Source organism: Fukomys damarensis, unplaced genomic scaffold (genome assembly GCF_012274545.1).
Source record: "Fukomys damarensis isolate Sample0158 unplaced genomic scaffold, DMR_v1.0_HiC HiC_scaffold_2, whole genome shotgun sequence".
NCBI classification, from domain to species: Eukaryota; Metazoa; Chordata; class Mammalia; order Rodentia; family Bathyergidae; genus Fukomys; species Fukomys damarensis.
The window spans coordinates 24,883,493-24,909,771 of NW_022900914.1; the positions used below are offsets into that span (position 1 = coordinate 24,883,493).

The following is a 26,279-nucleotide window of genomic DNA, read 5'->3' on the forward strand; positions in this document are numbered from 1 at the left end:
AAAAAAAAAAAAAAAAAAAAAACTCAAACAAACAAAAAAGCGTATTCATCACAGTTGTTTCAAATTCCCAATTTGATGATTTTAATATCTTTGCCTTATCTGAGTGTAGCTTGGACACTCTGTCTCCTTAAGCCCTGTTTTTCCTTTTCATGTTGCCTCGTAGCTTTATCTTTCTAGCTAGACATGACGCACTGGGCAAAGGAATGGGGGTCATGTCCTGTGGTGGTGCGGGCAGCCTTCTGCAGTCCTATGCACTGGTGAGCCTGTGTCTCAGGACTGTGACGGTCACAGTGCCACGTGGCCCTCCCCTGGCCTCAGGTGGAGTAGGATGCCTGGAGTAGGCTGCGGTTAGCCGTTTCCTTTCCCCTGGGTCACTGAGGAGCTGATAAAACCCAGAAGTTCAAGCTCTGCTGAAGTATCTTCTCCTTGGGGCAGTCCTTATTAAGAAGCACAGAATGCTCTAGCCTGTTTCAAAATGGTTAGTTTTCCCCTCCTCTTCCCTTTGGGGAGAAGGCAGAGATTTTCCTCATATGGTTCCTTGTCTACTTCCTCATAGAGTTACTTCCTCATAGAGTGGAATACACTGTGTGCATGTGACTCGCAGATGAGGAAGGGAACAGGCTGTCTCCTTGTGACCTGTTTGGATCCAGAATTTAACTAAGCTTTTTTTCTTTTTTTTCCCAGAGAAATCAGTTAAGTTTTTGAGGCAGAATTTGCTCCCCCAAAGGAATCTTAAATGTGATGTTTATTTGTTCATCCTCATTTCATCTATGCAGAGTGCCTGGAAAGAAATAATGAAAAACTGTGTTAAATCTGTGAGGCAATGTGATGGATGATTTTAACTGTGGGATGGGATGAATGGTGGTTTTGTATTTTTTTTTTCTGCATTTTCTACATTCTACTATGTATGTTAGTTTTTTTGTTTTTTTTAAAAATTCTATTTTAGGCCATTAACATTTGAATGTGTCTCTTTACAGTCTGCAAAATGAATGTTCACCGTCGATGTGAGACCAATGTAGCACCCAACTGCGGGGTGGACGCTAGAGGGATCGCCAAAGTGCTGGCCGACCTTGGAGTCACTCCGGACAAAATCACCAACAGTGGCCAGAGGAGGAAAAAGGTAACCCTCTACGCCTGGAGTTTCTGCACCTGGTGCTGGGCCACGGCTCTGTGCTGGGCTTGTTGCTAGAGTTATTGAGAGTGCTCTGGGCAGAGACTGTTACATTCCTGGGCTTGAGACATTTTACTCAAAGTAGCACTGCTTAAAGACAGAAAGAGCCAGGCATGGTGGGCTGTGCCTCCAATGAGGAGGCGGAAGCAGCAGGAGCATAAGTCTAACTTCCTGTGTCAAAATAAAATAATATGAAAAGGTTTGAAGGAAGGAGGAAAGAAAGAAAGCGGGGGAAGAGGAGGGAGGAAGAGAGGGCAGGAGAGGGGAGGGGCGGGAAGAAGGAGTGCAGAGGAGTCAGAAAGGAAAGGAAAAGGGGTGGGGGAGAAGAGTCAGACGACAGCTGCTGAAAAGAGGGTGACAATAAAGCAAGGCTTTAGAGTTAGCATTTGTCAGAGAAGCAGAAGGTTTGAGGAAACAAAGTTTGAGGTGAGGCCTTTGAGATTCCTTCTAGACAATGCATAACAACTGCTTACAGAGTGGTAGACTTCCCTGCCTGCGTCTGTCACTGAAATAAGGCCAAAGTCTGAACTTCTCTTTGGTGGTGGTGTTGGGAAGATACATGGACACAGGGCTGGAGCCACCTTCACCTCTAGGAGAAGCCAAAATCTGTTGTACCAGCACTGAGCTGCCTGGGGAACACTGTGAAAGCCCCATGCCATGGAATATCAGGGCCTTTCTTTGGAGACAAAATCACCGTCTCTGTCCACATGACGTCAGGGGTAGAGCTATTTGCACAATAATTGTTATTTTGATAAATCAGGGCCCACAGATGTAAATAGAGCTAAAGGATGTGTATCAGGCTCTTCTTTAACCTGACGCCTAGGGTTGAAAATGGAAGAGCAAGTTGGCATGGTGGAGCTCACCTGTAATCTCAGCTACTCAGGAGGCCGAGGCAGGGGCATCCCAAGTTTGAGGTCAGCTTGGACAATTCAGTGAGCTCCTGTATCAAAGTAAAATAAAATAAAATAATAAGCAAACAAATAAAGTCAGGAATGTGGGGTTATAGCTTAGTGATAGAGCACCCCTGGGTTTGATTCTGGTAACACACACACACACACACACACACACACACACACACACACACACACACGGGCGCACATAATCAGGAGGCCGAGGCAGGGGCATCCCAAGTTTGAGGTCAGCTTGGACAATTCAGTGAGCTCCTGTATCAAAGTAAAATAAAATAAAATAATAAGCAAACAAATAAAGTCAGGAATGTGGGGTTATAGCTTAGTGATAGAGCACCCCTGGGTTTGATTCTGGTAACACACACACACACACACACACACACACACACACACACACACACACACGGGTGTACATAGATGGACTCTGAATAGTAAGAGAGAACCAGAACCATGCAGCCTGTTGTGAGTGGTGTAGGTATGGTTCTGGTGGCATTTTCAAGTGCTTTACCACAAAAGCAGATTTGATGCTAGGGACCTCTATGGTCTTGGCTTCTAGGAGTCTTCCTTAAATTTTGCTCTGAATGCCTTCTGAGGTACCCCACATTTCCTAGGCTTCTTGATTGAGAACCTGCTTGTGTCTTCTCCCTGGTGCCACCAGAAGAGCTCTTTCTCTCCTGAAGGGAAGGTTGGACTGTTTCCAGCCTTCCTGCTTAGCTGGGAGATCTCCTGTTTTGGGCAGCACTTCTCGGTCCTGTTAATCTCACCTAAAGAAACCCAACTTCAGCTGTTGATCCGAGGCACTGAATTCGCAAGCAAACACTAGTACCCAAGACACCGGGGCCCCCAGAGTGGTGGATTAGGCACTCTGTGCCCATGATGTTAGATGGGCATAGTTTTGAGATCTAGAGAGTGCCTTTCTCAAGGACAGGATGTTTTCTCCTTGCTGAAGTAAAGTAAGATGGTCTCTTTCATTGTCATGAGACATTTAAGAAAACGTAGTGCCTGTCCTCTTTCCTACATTAATGTGGGCTGCAATGCTAGTAACTGGCATCTTCTTCTGGATGTGCATTTGGGGCAAGCTGGTAGCAAGAAGCCAACATGGAGAAATCCAGAAGGGGACAAGAATAAAAGCTAAGGGATCATAGTCCTGATGTTGTTATTACTTTGATGCTTCTGATGTAAAAGCTGGGAAAAAGCCAAGTGGTGGCTTACGTTAGTGTGAAGGACAGGAGCAATGTGCCCTTGGTCAGCAGCTAGGTCTTCTTGCAGGAGTGTCAGACCTGCTGGGGCTTTGGTTCCCTCTTTGTCTCAGAAAGGACAAAGGCACACTGTGGGCCAGGCACACACAGAGGCAGGGGTTCTTGGGAGCTCTTACTCCAAACTGCCCCTGGAAGGATGACTTGAAGTGGACATGTCCACACTCAGCCAGGAAACTCACTCTACTGGGGATATTCTGTCCAAAGCTGCCAACAGACAGCAATATATCAGAAAATATTTACTGAGCTCCTGTTGTATTACTTTGTGCACTTCACTAGGGGAGGGGAAGGGCTACATAGTCTCACCTTCAAAGTCTGTGGTCCAGTTGAGTAGAGAATCCCACACAATGTGCAAACACAGATGTTGTTAAGGTTATAAAGCTGAGTAAGGTAGTGAGTGTCAAACAGGTGGAGAGATGGCCAGCCTCATATTGCTTTTGGTGAGAGACCTGCCTTGCCTGGATAGACAGAGGGAGGCTTGCACTGAAGAGGTTGGTGAAGCTTTGCTTAGAAAGGTTAGTTGTCTTTGGAGAGAATACACATTGAACAGACCAGTCACTCACTTTCATCCCTTTCACTGGAGAGTGAAACTTTGAGTCTGGTCTTAGGGTATCCAGTCAGTAAGTGGTGCAACACACTGCATCCCTAACAGCTCTGGGTGCAGAGAACTTCATGCCCTGGACCTGAGGGAAACCCATGACCCTCCTTTCTGATGCCTCTCTCCCTTCTTCTGCCTTCTCTCTAGCTCGTTGCTGGTGCCGAGTCCCCCCAGTCTGCTTCTGGAAGCTCCCCATCTGAGGAAGATCGATCCAAGTCAGCACCCACCTCCCCTTGTGACCAGGGTGAGACCCCCAGACTTCCTTCTTCCTCCTGAGCCCTTTAATGGAAGGACCAAGGAGTGTGAGCCCAATCCACCTGGAGGCGTGTCCTTGGCAGTGGTCCCTGCACACCCTCTCCCTGTTGATTCAACCTGTCCTCTGCGATGTTGTCTAGAGAGTTGGGCACTAGATGGCAATGCTTTCATTTGATTCCTTCCAGGCCAGGGTGAGAAAGAGCCAGTGTATACAATATCATGGTTTTTTCTTTTCCCTGCCTCTCTCCCTGGTTCCAAGGGCAGAGAGGAAGAGGAGTGCAGCTGCTCCCTGCACCTTCAGCCCCAGTGTCTAGCTCTGGACTTTTTAGTGCACACACACACACACACACACACACACACACACACACCTGGCACCAACCATCTCACCCCAAAACTGTCATCAGGTTGAGCTGGAAGATGGATATGAGAGGACGTATCCTGTACTAATCTGTGAGTAGGGACAAAAAGATAGTGTTGTAGAAGAAACTGAAATGAGGAGTGAGCTTTAGGCCCATCCCTCCTCTTAGACCATAGAGGTCCTAGCTCAGCTCTGGATATTTCTGTCTGGTTATGGTAAAGTAGGAAGTTCTGCAGACACAATATGAATAAAAAAACAATTTTGTGGAATCATTGCAAAGAATTCTGGGGCTGACCAGGGACTCACACATGTAAAGCCTTCTCCTCCGATGCCCAGCACCAAACATCTGTGGGGGAATTAGTCCTCTGAACGCTATAGTTCCCTGATGTTCTGTAACTCCTTTTGTGTCTATTTTCCTAACTCCACATGGTGCTTGGTTACTGCCCCCAGGATGCAGGGTGAGAAGTGGGAGGCCAGGAGTTGAAAGCTTTATCCCAAGATCAAGAGCCAAGGTGGTGACAAGGGTGGGCCTGTGCCATCCAGTCCCCCCAGAGGTCATCACCAGGCGCCCAGCCCTTCTTACCCAGGAGTGAGTCAGACAGCTGCAGGGACTGTGTCTCAGTCCCAAGGCCCCAAGATATTTGGTCTCATTTGTTCTTTGTGTTGCTCCAATTCGCTTTCTGTGTCTTTACTTCATCCCCAAAGAGGTTTAACCCATTCATGAATGGCAGGTCTTGTTCTGGGCCAATGTGGGCATTTTTATGCTCCCTTTTCAGTGCTGAGACATCCTATGGGAGCTTTAAGGAGACAGGTTCAGATGGTGAAGAGACCCAAGCGTGGGTGAAGGGCCCTGGTGTTCATGCCTGGCTCCTGTCACCTGGCCTTGGCAAGACACAGTACCTCTCACATCCAAGTACGCAGAGGTGCCCGGATGTCCCAGCAGGGACGTGAGTGCTAGTAGACAGGAGAGTCCTTTTCTCAAGACGTGGCTTTGTCATCAAACAGAAGTGAACCATTTTTCTTCTTTCCTCCTCTGTGAGAACATAGACAATTTCTTCAAGCTCTGATGTCCTGAAAGTCTAGAGTCTATCTTTCAAAAGCCATTTGGTAACAGATTTTTAGCTCTCTGGTAAGACTAATGGCAGATTTAGTGAAAACTGCATTCATTGCTGGATTTGGGTGTAGGGTATCCATAGGTGCAGAAGCTGTCCTGTCTTTCTCCTCCCCAACACAGCTGCCCTGACCTGCCCCAGAGGAGCTTACCCTGTATCTAAGAAGCTCTCCAGAGTCCTAGGATGGGCTTTTACAGGACTCAGTTCTTTGGAAAAGAAGTTTAAGATCTTTCTGTCAAGAGATACTGGGTCACTCACACCCAATTCAGATTCCCAGGAGTGAATAATCTCTGGTGCCTCCTGTAATCCAGGTTTTGAATAACTTTGAGAATTGGGTTATCTCAGGATTCCTACTTCTACACAACTGAGTGTAGGCTGGTGAATGAACAGCCAACTATAAAGTTTCTTCAAATAGAAAAGGTCAAAGTATCACCTTGTCTGAGAAACAATTCTTTTATTAATGAAAAACCCATTGCCATTTTGTCCCGTAGCTTGGATTAAGTACCATAATTCAGAGTAAATCCAGCATCAAACCACGTAAAGACCTTTAGGATCTAGAGATGAAATAATTATATCAGTCTGACTGTGCCAATTGTTCTTTATTGGCTGTTGTTTTACTCTTGAAAGGGGACTTGAAAGGCAGTTGGCCTTTGTGACTCTTAAGAGCTCCTGAGACACCTGGATTCTTGTAGTGCATGTAAAACTATGGGCTAGGCTGTCAGCTGGAGGGGGCTGCCAGGTATGGCAGGTTTGGTGCAGTCTGAATGAGTTGGCTGGCAAGGAACACCTGAAGGGACAGGACTCTGTCCTCTCCTTTGTACTAAGGCCCCTGTTGTGCACAGGGAGCTGGAGAACATGTGTTGGACAGACGAAGAAACTCACAAAGTTCCTGGGTTGGTTGGATGCCACCTTGGGTTGGTTGCTGTGCAGAATTGAAAGATAGTTCCAGGGTTCCCACCGGGAAAGGCTCATGGGATGTACACTAATCCAGTACTATATCTTGTTACTCTTTGGCCCTAGAATTAAAAGAACTTGAAAACAATATCCGGAAGGCCTTGTCTTTTGACAACCGAGGAGAAGAGCACCGGGCATCATCCACTGACGGCCACCTGGCCAGCCCTGGCGAGAATGGTGAAGTCCGGCAAGGCCAGGCCAAGCGCTTGGGCCTAGATGAGTTCAACTTTATCAAGGTGTTGGGCAAAGGCAGCTTTGGCAAGGTCTGTGGCAGTTGTGGGTAGCAGTTGCTTATTTTCTGTGTTCCATATTTCCTCTTATTTTTGATCAGTAAGGAACATCTCAGCCTAGTCTTTTCCTTCTATTGTTTTTAATAAATTAATTTTATTGGTACACTTTTGATATACATATACTTTTGATATACATAATTTTATTGGTACACTTTTGATCACATTTGCTGGGTGTGGTGGTACACGCCTGTAATCCTAGCACTCAGGCTGAGGCAGGAGGATCACTGTGAGTATTCCAGCCTGGAATACATAGTGAGTTTGAGGCCAGGCTGAACCATATAAGGAGACAAGTCTCAAAAAAACCCGTAATGATCATGGTCATTGTAGGGAATTTGTACCTGCACATTATATATATAGATTTTTCTTTATTCCCCATTCCCCTCCCTGCCCTAGAATCCTTTTCCCCCTCCTTATTTACAAAAGCTTCATTTCTAAATTTTTCCTTCCATTCTCTTTTTCCCCTTTGTCTTCCTTGCCTTCATCCCACCCCCTTCCTTGCTCCCCTTTCCATTCAAATATATTTTTCCTACTCCCAGTATCTCTCATTCATTTTGATCCTTATTTATACTTTTGTTTTCTCACACAAGAGAAACAACGTGATATTTTAAACATGTGTATCTGATTTGTTTCACTTAAGAGCAGGGTCTCAAGGTGCATCCTTTTACCTTTAAATGTGAGTTTATCCTTCTTTATCACAGAGTAGTGTTCCTTTGTACATAAAACCCACATCTTCTTTATCCATTCATCTGTTGATGAGCTTCTAGGCTATTTCCAAGATTTAGCAAAAATAAAATGTGCACTATAAACATGGGTGTGCATATATCACTGTGGTATGATGCTTTTAACTTTTCTGGGAAGATACCAAGAAGGGGAATACCTGGATCAAATGGAACCTCTAGTTTTAGTTTTTTTAAGAACCTCCATACTTTTTTCCATAATTACTATACCAATTTATACTCCTACCAGCAGTAGAGAAGGGTTCCTTTTCCCCACACCTTCTTAGCATTTGTTATTGGTTGATTTCTTGATGATAATCATTCTTTCTGGAGTGAGATGGAATCTCAGTGTTGTTTTAATTTGCATTTCTCAAATGACCAGTGAAGTCAAACATTTTTTCATATATTTGTTGTTTGTACATCTTCATCTGAAGAGTGTATTCATTTCAGATGCCCACTTTTCAATTGGGTCTTTAAATTTGGGGGGGTCTGATTTTTTTGAGTTCTTTATATATTCTAGATATTAGTCCTTTGTCTGAGGAACAGCTGGTAGAGGCTTTTTTCCCCATCTGTGGGCTGTCTCTTCACTCTGCTGGTGGTTTGTTTTGCTGTGCAAAAGCTCTTTAGCATGGTGAGATCCCAGTTGTTGATTCTTTATAATAGCTTCTGTGGGAGCAAACATTTCTTCATAAAGCTTTTGCCTCCACCTGTGTCTTCAAGAGTTTACTTATTCTATCCTCCAGCAGATTTCCAGTGTTTTTGTTTTAATATTTAGATCTTTGATCCATTTTGATTTTAGTTCAGTGCATGGTGAGAGATAATGGTCTAGGTCTATCTTTCCTTGTTGAGAAGGAATGGGATGAGCCCATTAATCTTAATTAGATGTGGGGCTTCTTCACAGAGCTACATTCGGAGCCTTTTTATTGACACGGGGTCCTACTAAATTACTCAATTGCTCAGGCTGGCCTTGCTTTCATATCTTCCTGCCTCAGCTTCCCAGAGAGCTAGGATTACCATGCCCACCTACATTTACTCTTAAAAAATTCAGTTTTTCGCATTCAGCCAATGGGCTGAAATCAAGTGTGGAAGCAGGTGTGGAAGTACTTTGAAGGTTTTAAAACACTTTGCATCAGATCCTGTGCAGAGGACCTGAGTTTTGCAGAGCACTGCAGCCTAGATCCTTGCTGTGCAGGACCTGTACACATGCGCTCGCGCCTGCACGGAGGTTTGCTCGGCACCAAGCCGCACTCTGCTCACCACGCTGCCGCCATGCACAGGCTGTGCTGTGGATAGGTTCGCCCATGACTGCTGTGTCCTGGAGCTGGATCCCATGTTTTCTGGGCACAGGTGAGCCGTGAGTTCAACCTTGTGATTCAAGGTAATAAAGACAACCCATAGGCTGGGAATTTAGCTCAGTGTCACCATGCCTACCTCTCAACCATAACAAAGTCCTGAGTCCAATCCCTGGTCCTAGGAAAAAAAAAAGGAAATAAAATAAGATAAAGACGACCTATAAAGCAAAGATGAAAATAATAACCTGGAGAGAGTGGGCTCTTCAACATGCTGGGGCCCGTTACTGGCTGGAAAATGCCAGACCACCCAAAAATGGAAGACATATATGCTTTAATCTCAGCGCTTGAGAGGCTGAGGCAGGAGGATCACAGCGAGTTCAGTGGCAGCCTGGGCTACATCCTGAGTTCGCCTAAATTATGTGGTGAGACCCTGGAAAATGTCTATGGAGAACCTGACAGTTAAAATGAAGTGGATTCAAATTGCTCAAAATGCACAACTGAAGATTTTCTCTGTAAGGGAGAAGTAGAGAAGAAGATATTGCTCCGTATATCCAAGACTTACATGGAGAAAAGCAAAAAACATAGGTGTATTCTCTACTGAATATTCATTCACGGTCTCCAATGCAAAGTGGTATAAAAGTTTACAATTCAAGAAGACCTGTTTCATAAAAGAATAGTCTTTTCTTTGGGACACAGTTGCTTTATGAAGTTGTTGGACAGAGAAAAAGGTTCTCATGTAGTTTTTATTCCTGACTTTTAAACACATATTTCATGAATGTATTTTCTTCTATGATTGTTATTTCTTAAATGTAATAGGACATTTATACCACCTTGAGATTACATTTGTACCAGGTACAAAGTGGAAACAGAGACAAAATATTTTATACTTAGTATGAAAAAACTAATGCACTCAGCATTCCACTGTCAATAATAGTGCCAGTACCTTTCTTTCCTCCTTCAGAGATTAGTCAGAAATTCTGTTATTTCATTACGAAGGCTTTGAGCATGAATTCTAGAGTCTGTCCTCGGTGAAGTTAGGGTCTGGAGAAAATCTTACCATGTAGTACTTTTGAAGTTAAATGTTTAACTGATTTTTCTGGCATTTTGTAAGTGCTCTGCTTATCCTCTACGTGTAGCAAGAGATTGAAATAGTTATCTCACGTCTTAGATGAGAGTCCCTGGCCTTGAGGGCATTGTCCACATTCAACTCTGCACTGGTGGTATGGGTTCTGCCTTTCTGTGTGCGATGCTGGTCAGCCCCTATGCTGATAGCTGAGTGAGATGCAAAGTAGAAAGATAGAGATCCAGTTAGCCCAGGAAGTTGGTTAACATTTTAACTCTGACTCTTGGTTTCCCCTTGCTCTTCTTAAAGCCCTGCCTGGGGGGCAGTGAGAGTCAGCTCTCTGGGATCCCAAAAATCAGAGAGGCCCTGCTCTAAGGATGAGGCAGCTGCTGCGGGGTCACATGGTCTCGTCTGTCCTGTGGGTCAGTCTCCTGGCTGGCTGCTGGTTGGCTGCTGGTCATTCCTCTACTCTGCAGAGGGAAGGGCTGTGGGAATTCCTCAGGGACCTGGGCCTGCTTCACCCCCATCTTCCCTACCGTGTCTCATCCTGACATCGCCTGGCAGGACAGTAACTGGGTTTACTGAAGAGGCAGCAGGTGAAGCAATCACATTCTTTAGAGCCTGTCTAAATGGCACACAAACCCCAGGCCTCTGGCTTAATGTGTGACTCAGGCTTGTGAGCTGGACTTGGTTGAATTTTAAGCAAGATTCACAAACTTGAGCATACTCAAGAGTTTCCAGGCTACTGTGTGGTGTAGGCAGGATGGAACTTTGATGACTCTAGATCATTTAGGTTGTTTCTTCAGAAAAATTCTCGCCCAAAGTTTGAGCCCATTTAGAGCCTGTATTTTGCGTGGGTGGAGGAAAGTCTTCAGGTTAACATCATGAATTCCCTTAAGTTTCTGAATTGCTGCTCTTTAGCTTTGATGACTGACTCTGGAATACTGTCCTTAGGAGTTAATTACTTAAAAAGAGAAACCTTATGATATTGGTAGGTAAATGAGAGTAAAAATAGCAAACAATGGGAAAACACCAAGAAACAGGAGACAAATAATTTACTCCAAAAACAAGAGACAACTTACTCCCAAAGAAATACAACTAGAAAATAAGTGCATACCTTCATTCACTATATTCTAGTTGCAAGTTTAATAAATGTATATGAATATATGAATAATCATTTAACAGAGCACTGTGCCAGAGATTAAAAATACCTAAATAACATAATAATTATATTAGGATGGGTAGTTTTCTTAAACATTTTTAATGCTGTTATCATATTTAAAATTAAAGGAAAAAAGGAATTAGGAATTAGGTTGGTTTATGTGAAGTTAAGTTTTTATTTTTCTGGTACTGAGGATAGAACTCAGGACCTTGAGCCTGACAGGGAGGTGCGGCCCCAATGAGCTACATCCATGGCCGTATTTGGAGTTCATTTTTAAAAGTATGTGGTGTTGCATTTCCTCCTTTTTTTTCCATATACACACAGATGATGGGGGCAATTTTGGTTAATTACAGGTCATGTTGGCAGAACTCAAGGGCAAAGATGAAGTGTATGCTGTGAAGGTCTTAAAGAAGGATGTCATCCTTCAGGATGATGACGTGGACTGCACAATGACAGAGAAGAGGATTTTGGCTCTGGCTCGGAAACATCCATACCTAACCCAACTCTACTGCTGCTTCCAGACCAAGGTATGTTTACAGAGAAGCTGGCTGACCACTCTCTTGGAAAGCACGGCAGGACATCATGGTATCTCAGCTGTCAGATAAAATGTCAGTTTCAGACCCTCTGCATTGGTCTCTCAAAGACTTTGGAAGGTGAAGAGGACTTTACCTTGAAGAGATCAGGGTATGTTTGAACACCTTCTTCTTTTGAAGGTCTTGGGATTTTCTTGGGATTCAAGGCTATGCTTGTGAAGGGATGAGGGAGTAAATGTAACTGGACAAAACCAGATGGCTAAACCCAGTGTTTGTGCTTTGGAAAAACCAACAGGCATGTTTGATCCTTGCTCTGCTCCTACCTTTCTATCTCAAGTCCAATCACTTAACTTCTATGTGTTTTCAGGTCAAAAGAAAAAGAGTAAAGGACACCCTAATCGCTTCTAACTTATGTAATGTCATATGAGGTAAAGGATGTAAACACATGCTTAAAATTCCTCAGTGAAATACAAACAAGGTGGCAGTTTCAGAGTTACCGTGCAGTTGCCCAGGAACCAGAGGTTGGTTAGTAAAGAAGTAAAGATAGTCTAACTACATTATAGAGTCTCACCTCTTGATTTGTTACTTATTATTGGTAAAAGAAAAGAAAAAAAAAGAAAGAAATACACATGTTCCTTATTTTATTATTCTTTTTTCATGGTGGAGATGGGGAGTTAGAGTCTTCTAGGATGTACCATGGACTTGTAGTGTTGAGCTCCTTGAGACAGCAATGACAGCCTCACCCTAACTCCTGCAAGTGTCCCTCTGGCTGGCAGACTGAAGGAGACAGTGTGGGCAGTGATTTCTGGCTCCTTCGCATACTCTTGCCACCATTTCATGGAAATCCCAGTTTCTCCTCTTAGAATTTAACTTTTCTTTTGCACACTCAGTAAAGTTTTATCCTGTTCTATTGCCTCTCTCTCAAGTGCCTGGTGCTGTGACAGGGGCTGGAGAGGCAGAGGTGAACAAGACCAGGGACTTCACAGTTTCTCAAAAGCAAAAACAAAAAAACTACAGCCTTGGAGACACTGCAAAGATGGACTCCAGGGCCCATAGCTCTTCTGGAGAGTTTCCCTGGAAAAACCTGCCATGAAAAATGAAAGAGATTACCCTTGTTTAATTTGCTATTTCCCAATTTAATTGATCCCCACCACTGCACACACAGCACCTATTCCAAGTTGAGAAATACAGATCCAATGAACTTCTCTTATTCTTCCAATCTCTTAGGCAAATAGGAAGTCTCTTTCGAAAAATCTCCAAGTCATTCCGCTTATCTTTCAAGGATATTTTTATCTTTCCTTATGAAACTTTTCTTAGACACTCATGTTGAATAAGAAGAATCTGTGCTTTTCTGAACTGGGCTTACTGACCGGCCTGTGTCTGAGGTATATTGTCTAGTATATATAGGTTAAGGTGACTTTATGTAATAGAGTCCAATGTGATAGCAGAGGCTCAGCAATGGGCTCAGCTTTCTCCTTTTCTCCACCAGTGCAGTCATTCTAGATTTATGAGAAATGTATCATATCCTATATATCTTTATCTTCCGAGGTACCTATCAGAGGACCTCACACCTGGTAGGTAAGTGCTCTCTGTCAGAATTAGAGGCTTGGATGATGTGTTTTGTTTTAGTGCTAGGGCTTGCGCCGAGTTACATCTTCGCTCCTTTATTCAATTTTCTTTTGAGACAGGGTCTTGCTATGTTGTCCAGGAGGACTTGAATTTGTGATCCTTCTGCTTCATCCTGCCAGAGTGCTGGGACTACAGATGTGCTCCACAATGCTCAGTGAAGATTTATTTTTTTAAAGTACCCCTTTTATTCTGTTATATACCAGTGAGAAAACTTGTTTTCAGAGAATTTTAAAATCTTTTGTCCCCAGACACTCCATAGTGGCAGAGTCAGACCTAGTATCTGACTGTTGGCCTCCAGGACCCCCAGCTCCGCTCTGATGCCACTTTGCTACTCTGCCGTGCCCAGGCCAGCATGGTCTCCTCTCTGTGTGAGAATTCTGCCACTTCCCCGCCTCTACCGACACGGCCCCTGGCTGCCTAGGCAGGGCGCCACCCTGGCATTCTTTCTTTGAGCATGTTGCCAAAAGGTCCAGTATCCAGTCTGGTGGGGAGGACTGTGTGGAGCCCCTCTGCGTGGTGACTCGGAGGAGGCCTCAGTTGAAAGTCATCTTGGTGAATGACTGAGAGAGGAGAATGGATGTCTTCAGTGCCAGCAATGCTTCTTTTGTACATTGTAGAAATATCAAGGCCAAGGTTTTGAATAACACCAGGGATTTCATATATGGCAGGGCAATCCTCAAGCTGATGTGGATTTGGGCGCCTTGGGAGCCTGGAGCGTGAGGCTGGGGAGAGGAGAAACGTCTTTTGCAGTTCAGAAATTTGCTGATCTTTTCCTCAGGCCAGTGTCAGGTGGCCATAGGTAGAGGAACAAGTTTGTGCCACCTTTCCCAGGCCACCTCTACTTAGTAGAACACTTTCCTTCGTATATGTGAATCTAATTTTTCCAAAATGAATCAACAGTCTCAAAGAAGGACCTTGACTTACAGATGGAAGCAACCTTAAGAATTAGGATTTTAAAGAATTATCACCTTATAAACCCCCAGTTTAACTTTTTTAAAAATGACTCTTCCGAGCCAGGGATTTAGCTCAGTGGTTCTACCGCCTGCTTTGCACAAGGCCCGAGTTTGATCCCCGGTACCCCCCCACCCACAAAAAGACTTTTCCTATGATGACCTGTAGTCATGGTTTTAAAGAGTAACTATTATTCTCCCAACGAAGGTAGGTAGGTGCTGGGTGTGGAGTTATCAGTAACAAGAAAGCTGATTCACAAGTGGGAGGGTTGCTCAATAGGGAATTAGGCGGCCCTACTAACTTCCCCAGCAAATAGCACTGGGCAATCATGTTCTGTGTGGGATCCTCAAACCAAAAGGACTCAGGAGTGGGTGCTCCTTGGGGTCTAGTGGGGGAAAGGTGTGCAAGCTAGGCTTTGAAAGATGGGGAGGATTTGGAAAGAATTTGGGGTGGGAAGTACAGCTTCAATCTTGAGTTTACTTTTCCTCAAAAAGAAAACACAGTTCCTTCGTCACTATGAACTACTTTTAACTAAGAGTAGTGCATAAATCAGGAACACAAAGACCTCATTTGCAGTCCTATTAAGATTTCTTTCATTCCTGTTTAATTACAACACACAGAGCATTGAGATTGTTGTCAGGTTTAATTATTTTTAGCCTTAGTTTTCAGTGTGTAGAGAGAAATAACTCTTCTGGAAACATCATTCTGAGAACTTCCAGATGGATTACACAGCGCTTTAGGCTGAGTGCTGTGAACAGGTTGCCTGGTAAAACTTGGAGGTATGTAGAGTGAGGGTCCCATATCAGATATAGCAGCTGATCAGTGTGCATTTTGTAAACCCACTGGCATCACGCATGATGCCAGATGTGAGGAAGTCAGGTCTGGTCACTGGAGCCTATTCAATGAACCAGTCACAGTGAGAGACTCATTTGGGCTTTTCTGTTTTCAGCCTTCCTGCCCTTGGGTGAGGTGCTTGCTCTGGTCATTCTCCATGGGCTCTGCAGTGACAAAAAGCAAATAACATGGCTCCAGCTTTCCAGAGATAGTGAGATGGAGCCAACGGGCCAATGAATTGAGCCAATAATAACTATAATTTCAATCACATTCAAAGCGTAAGTTTAACCTGAGTTACCACTTTGCTATGGGCCTTCTAGGATGTTAGAGTAACCTGAACCAAGTCAGGGAAACTACAGAATTCGACCCTGAAGCATGGGTTGCATTGAAAAGAGGATAAGAGCCAAGAGACAGCAGTGAAACCTAGAAATTATCCCCAAATGTCATTTTCATCATTTTTCCAATGCTAGATAGATAGACACCACTGGGTGTCTGACTTCTTCAAAGCAAATGATACAAGGAAGGAGTGGAAGCAAGGGATGGTATTTGGAAAATTAAGGAGAGAAATTCTATCCCTGTGTAATCAGCTGCTGCTTGGCTGAGAGAGGGCAGGGTGGGGCTGTGAGGGCTCTTCAGTGGGGTGAGCAGGGGTGAGGCTGGAAGTCTTGGGCTTGGGCAGGGTCAGGGGTTACTGGAGAAGGGACTTAAGGATTTGCCTAATCTAGGTTCTCTCTCTTCCATTGACTGCCAGGGAAGGAACCACTGAGAGGTAGATTTGTCTTGTTTTTGTTTTTGTAGTTACAGGAAATAAAATTCCCAGGCAATTTTAGATTCTGTGTATTTGTATTTTCTGATCCCTATTGCAAAACCATCCTTTCCAACTGGATCCCACAAAACCTGTCTTGAATAATTGCACCCCTGCATTTTCCCCTGTAAAACTTGTAAACTCCTCCCCCTCCCCCACTGTTTGGCATTTCCTGCCAGGCCTGGGAAGCCAAATCCTGGAGGGCTTTGCTGTGAAGGAAAGGGCTAAACTCTTACAGGATCTCCTTTGGCCAGCCTCCCTCCCTACCCTGGGGGAAATGCCACATGGAAAATCCTTAAAAAGCAACTGGAGACATTTTTCAAACTCAATTTAATAATTTCTCTGAGCTGGGGAGAGCCGCTAAGAATGAGTGTTGACAATGTAGGAGAAAAATTGTAGTTTCAAGGAACTCCGATATTTATTTTTACTTTTTTTTTTTTTATGTGGTACTGAGGATTGAACTGAGGGCCTTCACACTGAGGGAGCTACATCCTCGACTCTTTATTTTGTTACAGGGTCTGTTAAGTTGCTCAATTGCCCAGTCTAGGCTCAAATTTGCATCCCCCTGCCCTAGCTTACTAGAGTGCCACACTATGTCTGGCTTATTTCAACACTTAATGCCAAAGAATAGCAAACCCTAAAGCAAGAAACAAAAACACAGTGAAAAATTAGGCCACTGGTAGATTTTTTTTTTTTTTTTAAGAGATGGCAATATCAGATCTAAAAGAGCTGAGAAAGCAACTCCTCCCTGCTACAGCACAGAATTTGAGGTAGCAACTCTGAAAGAATTGGAGGGGTTTTGGCCCAGTTTGATGAGTGTCTCGTGAGAGTGGAGGAATTGGTTTGTGGATTAGGCAGCCACCAGGAAATTGATGCAGTTACCAAAGACTTGAAATAGAGAAAGCATGTGTAATAACAGCTCTCAGTGAAATGAGTCCTTGTGGTGGTCCAGGCTTTGTGTTGGCAGAATCGGTGATCCTGGAAGTCAGGGCCTGGGAACTATCTGCTTGCTGCTGAAGACGTCCTGACCTTGCCAACAGCAGGTAGGTGGGACAATTAAATTGCTTCTAAGCAGCCTCTCAGCACCACTCACTGGTGGTTGGGGGCCTGGGCCATGGCCTATGGATCCCTGCAAAATGTAGCAGAACGTTAATGGAAAGCTGCAGTAAAGTCGTTAAGAGGTGTATGTGTGCTGTCCAGAGAAGGGCAGAGGTATGTGTGACTGAGAGCATGCTGGCGCGTAAGCACGTGTGCGTGCATGCGTGCTTGCGTGCGTACAGAAGGACCCATGTGTGGACAGGCTCCGAGGGCCCCCGCTGATCAGACAGATCACAGGTTTTCAAATCCAAGCAGTCACCAAGCAGGAGAGCAGGTGGCCTTCACCAAGATCTGAAAGGTAAAGGATTCCTTCCAGTCCTCACAAGCAGCGCAAGATCCAAGCTCGCCTCAGGGCCGGTTATCCTCTATTGGCTGCTCCAGTAACTTGTGTGTGAGGACATCTTGCGTTTGAGGAATTCAGATTGCTCTTAAAAATGCATTCACTTAGATCACTCCTCCCTGATGAGGTCTCTGAGAGGTCAGTACGGTCTCTCCCTTTTCTCTTTCCATTTTTTGAAAATTGTGAAATACACAACAAAATTTACTATATTTTATTATGTTTATTTTTTAATTGATCTGGGTTTTGGGGTTATTGTCTTTTTTTTTGTACAGGCGGGGGGGGGGTTTAACCCAGGCCTTTGGGCTTTTCATCAGGCAGGGGCAGCATCACTGGGCTTCATCCCAAGGTTTTTACTGCCTTTTCTTTTTTGTTTTTTTTTTTGTACAGGCGGGGGGGGGGTTTAACTCAGGACTTTGCGCTTTGCATCAGGCAGGCGCAGCATCACTGAGCTTCATCCCAAGGTTATTACTGCCTTTTCTGTTTTGTTCTTTTTTTTGTTTTGTTTTGTTTATTTGTTTGTTTGTTTTGTGGTAGGGTCTCACTATGCACTTTGGGCTGGCCTTGAGCTTTCTATATAGCCCAGGCTGACCTCAAACTCACAGCGATCCTCCTGCCTCAGTGCTGGGATTACAAGTGTACCCCACCACACCCTGCTTAGTTGGTGTGGTTATTGTTGTTATTGCTATTTTTGAAACGGCCCCTGTTAAATTGCACAGTCAGGCCTTGAACTCACAATCCCCCTGCCTCAGCCTCCTGAGTAGCTGGGATTATAAGTGGGTGCCACCATGCCTGGCACCATCTTAACCATTCTTAAATTACACAGTTCAGTGGGATTAAATACATTTACAGTGTTGTGCACCCATCACCACCATTGATCTCCAAAACTCTTCATCCTATAAAACTGAAACTCTATACCCGTTAAACAGTTACTCCTCATTCTCCCTTCCCCCAGCTCCTGCAGCAGCCATACTGTTGTCTGACTGTGATCTAAGTGCCTCAGATAAGTGGAACTACACAGTAATTAGCATCATGCCCTCAAGTGTCAGAACCTCCTTCCTTTGTGGAGGCTGAGTAGTATGCCTCATTATTTCTATATAGCACATTCAGTATATCCACTTACCTGTTGATAGATACTTGCACTGCTTTTTAGCTGTTTGGCTGTTTATTTCAGTAATGCTGCTATGAACAAATACATCTTTGAGCTGGGCAGAGTGGTTTGTATCCCAGCACTCTTGGAGGCTGAGGCAGGAAGATTGCTTGTGGCCATATGGTTTGAAACCGCCTAGGCTACATGGTAAAAACATTTTTTCCATTGAGATTCTGCTTTTAGTTCATTTGGCTATATACCCAGAAATGGGATTTCTAGATGGTAGGATAGATCTATTTGTTAATTTTTTAGAGGAACCACCATACTGTTTTCCATAGTGACTGTACCTTTTCACATCCCCACCAAAGGGATGAAAAGGTTCCAGTGTCCCACTGCCTGCCAACCCTTGTCATTTTCCGGGTGTTGGGGTAGTGGCCTTTCTGATGGGTACCTCCTTGTAGTTGTAATTTACATTTACCTGACAATTAGCTATCCTTCCTTTTTATAGATGAGAAAACTGGGTCCGGGTGAGGTCTTATAACAAGTTTGTAACCAAAGCCAGGTTGGAGTTACGGTTCCCCAGCAGCTTTTGTTGTTCACGCTGTTTTCATCCGAGACTCCTCCCTCCTGCCCAAATTCCCCACTTCCAATATCCTGACCTCTAAATCCCTTCTCGCCATGGTCCCCCTTGCTGTCACACACAAAGAAGGGGTCTGAGGGACGCAGCTCTGTTTTACTTCACCTCAGTGAGGTTGAACCTTAGAAGACAGTCAGTGCTCCTCAGCTGTCAGCTTTTTTGGAAATACTTGTTGTCTGAAAGAACAAGACAGAAGGGAGGAGAAGCGGGCAGGGGTGCAGGGATTATGTCCCAAATGAACCAGAGCAGGACGGGCCCCTCATGCTTGTCCACTTAGCTGTTGTTGACCATCTACTACATGCTGTGTCGTGAGACGCCATCTTGCCTGCTGCAGGACTTAGTGAACAGGGGAGGCAGGTGTCTTGGCCTCTTGAATTTGAATCCCCATAGGAACATGTCCATTGCATCCCAAGGTGAAAAGTGCTGGCTTCTCTGTGGGGCCCAGAACTCCATGCTTTGTTCTCCTTCAAAATGCGTGCCTCTATCTTTCAAAAAGTATTTTGGTTTTTGGGTTGTTTTGTTTTTTGAGACAGGCTATCGCTATGTCCTTCAGGCTGGCCCTGAACTCACTGTGTAGCCCAGGCTCACCTTGAACTCATCGTTATCCTCCTGCTTCACCTTCCTGAGCTCTGGAATTACAGGCGTGTATCATCACGCTCACTTTCAAAACTATTTTATTCTTTGTCACGGGAATATTTATTCTTTATAGAAAATTTGGAAAAATACAAAAAGGACAAAAAGGACAAAAAAATACCAAAAAGGACAAAAAAATGAAACAAGAATGCTTCAAATAAATACTACTAAAATTTTGATATGTATATTTCCACTTCTTAAAAAATAATGTATCTATTCAGATATATTCATAAAATTGGTGTGATACTCTCTGGTAACCTGTTTCACCTAGTAACACAGTGTTATGTTTCCCTTTCATGCTCGCTAATCTTCAACTAAATGGTTTCCAAGGGTCTGTAATACCTGAGGGCCTCTCCTAGAGAAATTCTGCATTTGCAAGTAGCCAGTGCATGGCCTCTGGGGCTAATGTTGGCAGTGAGTGGACCGGAATGTGCTGCCTTGTGTGGCTGGGTGAGGGCATTGGCCTCTGCAGTGGAGCTGCCTTCTTTGTATTTCACTCTTTCTAAAATGGAAACTTGAGTACAATTTGTAAATAACCCACCTGAATTGACGTAATACAGACCAAGAATTAAATGCCTTTCACATTGAATATATGTGCATGTGTTGTTCTGATGGGGTTTCCCATCAGTAAAGAGTATATTTACTCATCCTCTGAGACTGTTTGCTTATTCTTCTAAAGCTGCTGGTTTTCAAATGAGTTTTTCTCGTGGTGCCTTGGTTGCTGCAATACGTGTGTGTGCACATGTGTGTCTCGCCGTGGCAGGGGGACCTTCATGCTCTTCCATCTTCAGGGCTCCCCGCTTGCAGCTGCTCCTGTTAGTATTCTAAGCAAGAAACAGTGGAAGGAAGTATTTCACTTTGAAAACAAAGTTTAAAACCATTGCAGCTTTTGCTAAGACAATGGAGTGAATCTTGAAGGTCTCACCTGCCCATGTATACTCTGATGTTCGGATGGAGATGTCGTTTCTGGAAGGGTTTCATTACAGTTGTCCTTTTGCTGTTAAAATGGGTGCAGTCCTGGTGTTTGGGTAGAGATGGGAGTATGGAACAGATTCAGGACTAACATTTGTCATAGATTCTGTGCAAGTGCCGTCCTCAGTCTGGTTGGATCACTGATAGAATAACATACTGATAGGTAAGAGCATGTGATTGAACTCTGGGCTCATGCTGACAGGTATGGAGGTCTACTCTAGAAAGAAAGTGACTGGGACATGACACCATTGTGTTGGTCTTTTTAAGCCTCCCCGGGCGATAACTGGGACATGGACTCTTACATTGAAGGAGGGATGACATAATATAGGAATAATACAGTGCTAGGAATGAAGGCACTGTGTGATAGAGGAAGGGAAGCAAAGTCTGATATCATTGAGCATCTACAAGGTCATGAACCTCGCAGAGTTAATTCCATAAACCTTTCCCAAGTCCCCTGTGGCATAAGTCTAGCCACCGGTTCTTCCAGCAGACCAGGAAACTGAGACGCAGGTAGACTAAGCTACAGTGGACCCTTGAGTTACAACCAGCCTGACATATGAGCAACTTAGGTTATGACTGGAATTTTAATTTTAACTTACGGCCCTAGTCTTGAGTTACGGTCCGAGTGCTGGCTCCTGGTGCTTCCAGGTGGTCTCAGATACAGATTTAACCCTAAAGAGCTCTGGAAGGAAGATTGCAACATCCTTTCCTGTGTGAGACTGAGAAATTGGGCCAGTGTCTCTCTAAGGGCACAGACCTGCCTGTGTAGAGGAGAGAGACTGAAGGCTGTGTAGAGGAGCCTGAGCCTTCAGTTGACCAACTTGAGTTGCAACAGCCCTTGAGAGTGAACTGAGTTTGTAAGTTTAGAGTCTACTGTGCTTGGTCAGGATGACATGGAGGTAAGTAATCCACCTGGGATCAGCAATCCTCACCCTTGCCTCCTGTGGCAGAGAAGGACCACCATGAGCTGGGGGTCTGGGTTGTTACTGGGCTTAGGGGAAAAGAAATATGCAGCAGGTTTCAGGGCAAGGTGGAGAGAAGTTAGCAGGGATTTCCTGGAATATCAGGCACACTGAGTAGCTGTGAGAAAGACAAAGTTATGAGGAGATTTGGGCTGAGTTGGAAGCTATCACAGTGCTAGGCAGGGAGTCTGGACTTGCTGTGGAAGAAGGCTCCTCAAAGATGCTGTAGAGAGGGATGACTTAGAAAGCACCACCCAGCAGCTCTGTGTAGTGCAGATGAAAGAAAAGAAGAGCTAGCTGTAATGGTGCATGCCTGAAATCCGAGCACTCGGGGATACCAGGTTAGGGCTGGGGACGTAGCTCGGTGCAAAGGCTCTGTTTTCAGCCTCCACCACCCCAGAAAAAAAGAGGAAGGAAAGAAGGTAAATTAGGGGCCCTGGTGCGGGCTACTTCAGTGACCCGAGGTCCAGAGGCAGCGTGGGAGGACTGCCGGGAGGGCTGGCAGGGCTCTGCATCTGGCAAGGCAGGCCTGCTGGGCAAGACAGCATGGTGCTCCAGGTGATCCTCTGGAAATACCAGGTGAGCCCTGAACTGATTAGAAATGAAAACTTAGGTTGCTTTTGCTTGCATTAAGCGATCAGCCATCTTCTAAGGTGTCATTTCCCCAAAGTTCAGTGGGTTCACAGTGATCCGATCTGAATAAAAAGTTTCATTTTGAAATCTAAAACCAGAGGTCCAAATTTCTAACCTCACTCTCCAAACAAAGCCAGTTTCCTTGTGGTTGACGTCAAGACTCCCAGTTTCCCCCATCTATTGGATTTCAGGATTTACCTTTATTTTTAGTGTGTCTGTTTTTAGATTCATTTGAATTTCGATAGTGGTCTGATGTTTTCCACAGGGAAAGTTACATGAAGCTTTTTGTAGATAAACTTCTATTCGTCTATTGAATTTACTCAGCTGAGGCAAGAGATTTTCCTCATATAACCTGAACTTTTTGTTCCAGTGGTCTCTGATACTTCAGATAACCCCGCTGGCCCTTCCTGCTCTGACTTTGAAATCTTGCCAGGTGGTGGGTACAGCCCATTTGACCACTTGCATCCAAGAGTGCCTATCGATTTGAATTTGTAGGAAACATGAGATACCCTAAAAAGAACACATAAAACTGGGCATGATGCCTAATGCCTGTAATCTCAGTGCTCTAGGAGGCTGAGGCAGGAGGACCTTTAAGTTTGAGATCAGCAGGGACAACTTAGCAACTTAGTGTGAGACCCTGATAAAAGGGGCTGAAGATATAGTTCAATGTGAAGGCCCTGGTTCAATCCTTGGTACATGATAGTAAAAAAGAAAGACAGGCACGTAGGCAGGCAGGCAGGAAGAGGATACATTGAGTCCAGAATCTCTTTTCTAACTCTGGCTTCTGCCACTACTGGTCTCTCTGAGACATTTCTCTGGGTATTGCTTTCCTCCTTCATAATCAGAGATGGGGCAGGTAGGGGAATAAGGTTCCCCAGAATCTGATTTGAGGTGTCTGTGAACTTGCAGCTCACTGGGAACCTTACACAAGACCAGAACAGGTTTATCTGCTGCTAGTGTAGGGACAAGATGAAGACAGTGAAGGCAATGATGAAGGCAATGAGCAGTGCTTCTTCTTAGTGTCCTTAGTGATGAGAGCTCAGTTCAGCACATGTTCCTGCCTCGTTCAAAGCCCTTATGTTCCTAGGGCCATCACTGCATATCAGAGTTGCAAACTCAAACATATTTTCGATGTCTTGTGATCCTTAAAGATTTACCAGGAGCTATTCACTTGTCTCCTTAGAGCGCAGCACTATTTCTAGCCCACAGAGGGCATAAAAACTTTTAGCTTCTGCCTTGTCCAGTTAGCAGTTTCAGCATCCTTTACACAGACTGGCCCAGAGCTGGACTAAGAGCTTTGTCCCGTTTCTCTTTACCTATAACGGTGGCCTATTCATCAGAACTGAGGAACCACTGTGGGTGGACATGACCCCTGGTCGTACTAGATTCATAACAAGGAAATAAATGGGCATTGCCTATCTGGTCACCTCATACATGGTAAGGAGCGCATCAAGCAAGAAATCACCAAATGCTGTCTCCTTCCCAGAAGTTATGCTCACCTAGAAGATGGGTGCTTTAATGTATCAGTTTTGTTCATTATAAAATCTGTTGACAGACAGATTTCTGATTGTCACTGGTTACTGTGAAGACCAAGCCTTCGACCGTATATATCCCTAGGAATTAGGTAGCTCATTCTTCAGACTGTTCAACCTGTAGCCTGAACTGGGGCTAGCACAAGTGAGTCACTAGAACCGTGGCTTCTTCTGGCCCCTCTGAAGGCTTTTGCTTATCTAGGTGATCCCAAGGAATTTCACCTGGATTCTTTCTTTTTTCCTGCCTGAGGGAGATCACATATTGGGACTAGCTTCTTAGTGTGGGAAGAGATAGTTACTGGTTCTAGTTAAGAACATCAGGGACAAACTGCCCTCTGGCAGCCTGTCTTTAGAGGCTGTTGGTGTAGACTAAAAGGAGAAAGGAGAGGGGTCAGCTAGGTGCACTAATCATTGTCTTCTATTTCAGAATCATCTTTAGCTGAAAAATAAAATAATTGCAAAAATGTATATAGTACTTCTTACATGCCAGGTTCAGTTTCAGACATTTTACATGTATTAACTCATTGTAATCTCACATCAACTCTGTGAGGTAGGAGCATCATCCCAAAGAGAGATCATATCCAGAAATAGCAGTTATCTACCTTCCAGAAACTTTTTAATGCCTAGTAGAGAATAGATTTCTGAGGACTGATGAACACATACCAGAATCCCAAGATACCAAGGTACAAGTAAAATGGCATCTGGTTGATTTATAGTGGGATGACCAGACTATTGGTGTGTGTTGCACAGGGCACCTTGGAATACTTTACCTCTTCAGGGCTGATGTTTTAGCCAGTCTGAGTTGTACAGAGAATGCAAGACATAGAAAAGTAGACCCTCTGCTGCCTGTTCTGAGAATGTGATTTGCAAAGACAATGCATTGGAAGTTGAAGTGTTCACTTTTGGCCCCTTTGAGTATTTTGGTTTTAACCGCGCTGTTCCAGGGAGAATGCTAGGAGAGATCACAGGCAAAAATAATTTTCTCAGTCAGCCCCCTTAGCCACTAAAGAGGTACAAATAAGCTCATTTATTGGGTCAGTCCAGTGCGCACTCGGGATTCAGCAGTGGTGCCTAATCCACTTTATCAGGAGCACTGTGCACATGTTGCTAGGGAACTGAGCTCATTAGCTGCCTCTGGCTCCAGCTGAGCTGCTGCTCTGAGGCTGGATTCCAGCCCTTCAGGTTTGCAACCTTCTCTGGTCCTCCAGGAGGGGCATGCAAGGGACAGGAGAGTGAGCATGAGGCTCATAGTGGGTGAAGAAAATGATCTTTGTTCTCAGTGTTTCTACCACCATTTATCCACCCCAGACCTATTTATTGCTTTTTTTTTCCTCTCGTTCCAGTAATAGTTGAAGTCTAACTTCCTTTCTCAAGCTTTAATTTATGAAGACTTTCTAGATCTATCAGTGTAAAACTCATACAACCAAATGAATCATTTTACACGTTGAAATACTTCCAGTCAAATTCACTCAGTTTTATATTTTTGCAGGAGTAGCTCAGACTAGTTGGAGACAGATGTTTTTGTAGCTCAGACTCTCCTATCCAGCTGCTTGGTCCAGTGTTGATCTGTGCTAGTTAAAAACCACAGTAATGAGGGTTTGGGGAATTACTCCATCACTGTAGGAACTAGAGAGTGCTGGTGCCTTAGGAACTGGGTAAGCACCAGCAGTCAGTACTTCAACACCATAGACCTGAGCGTTCCAAACATTTAAAATAATAGATTCTTCCAGCTCCAGCACTGTGATTCTCATACATCTGTTTCCTGGGAGAGATGGATTCTGCTTAGCTGCCTAAGCTGTTATCCTGAGCCTTGCAGAAACCAAGTTTAGCATAAAGTACAGATGTTTGGACACCCCTTCTTCTGTGGGAAATGGCACTAACAGTTTGCAGGATTATGGGAGTCAGAATCCCATTGGATCCAAGCAAATAGGCATTCATGCAGGGGAAGTTACAAATTCAGAGCTATGTGAAAAACCATGCAAATTATTCAAAGGTTAATGTGAAACTTAAAATTTCAGTTCTCTAAAAAGGGACATATTTAGACTTCAGGAGTAAAGAGAGACTGCACAAAACTATTAAGGAAATAGTGGCAGGGGAGAAGCTCCTTTTCTGAAGATGTATCATTTGGAAGCTGTGACCACATTTCTTCCATCATTATGCCTACCAAAAATGTCACTTTGATGTAAGGAAATAATAATGTTTAGAGTGCAAAGGTGGGAACTGACCACACCTTCGCTGTATGTGGCAGTTTGTATCCAAGGGAACAGAATGCATTGCTTGTTTGCTGTGTCATATTTTAAGGAGAATGTTTGGGAAGTACTGTGTTTTTTTTGTTCGTTTATTTGTTTATGTTTAGTTTTGAGAGTTTTTAAAAGAGAAAGAAGGGCCAGGGATTTAGCTCAGTGGCATGGGGCCTGTTTCACAAGTGCAAGATCCTGAGTTTGATCCCTGGTACAAAAAAAAAAAAAAAAAAAAAAGAGAGAGGGAGAGAGAAAGAA

At 44.3% G+C, this 26,279-nt stretch overlaps 1 protein-coding gene across 3 annotated transcripts in view; it reads left to right on the plus strand.

The window, feature by feature from the left end:
- The window catches only part of Prkce (protein kinase C epsilon), a 514,303-nt gene that overhangs the window by 342,151 nt on the left and 145,873 nt on the right, over positions 1-26,279 (plus strand). For all 3 annotated transcript variants that reach the window (XM_010615763.3, XM_033763891.1, XM_010615765.3), the window contains 4 exons: positions 978-1,120; positions 4,081-4,177; positions 6,679-6,875; positions 11,489-11,662. In XM_010615763.3, the coding sequence (XP_010614065.1) occupies positions 978-1,120; positions 4,081-4,177; positions 6,679-6,875; positions 11,489-11,662 (611 nt within the window). The remainder of the gene's footprint in view (positions 1-977; positions 1,121-4,080; positions 4,178-6,678; positions 6,876-11,488; positions 11,663-26,279) is intronic.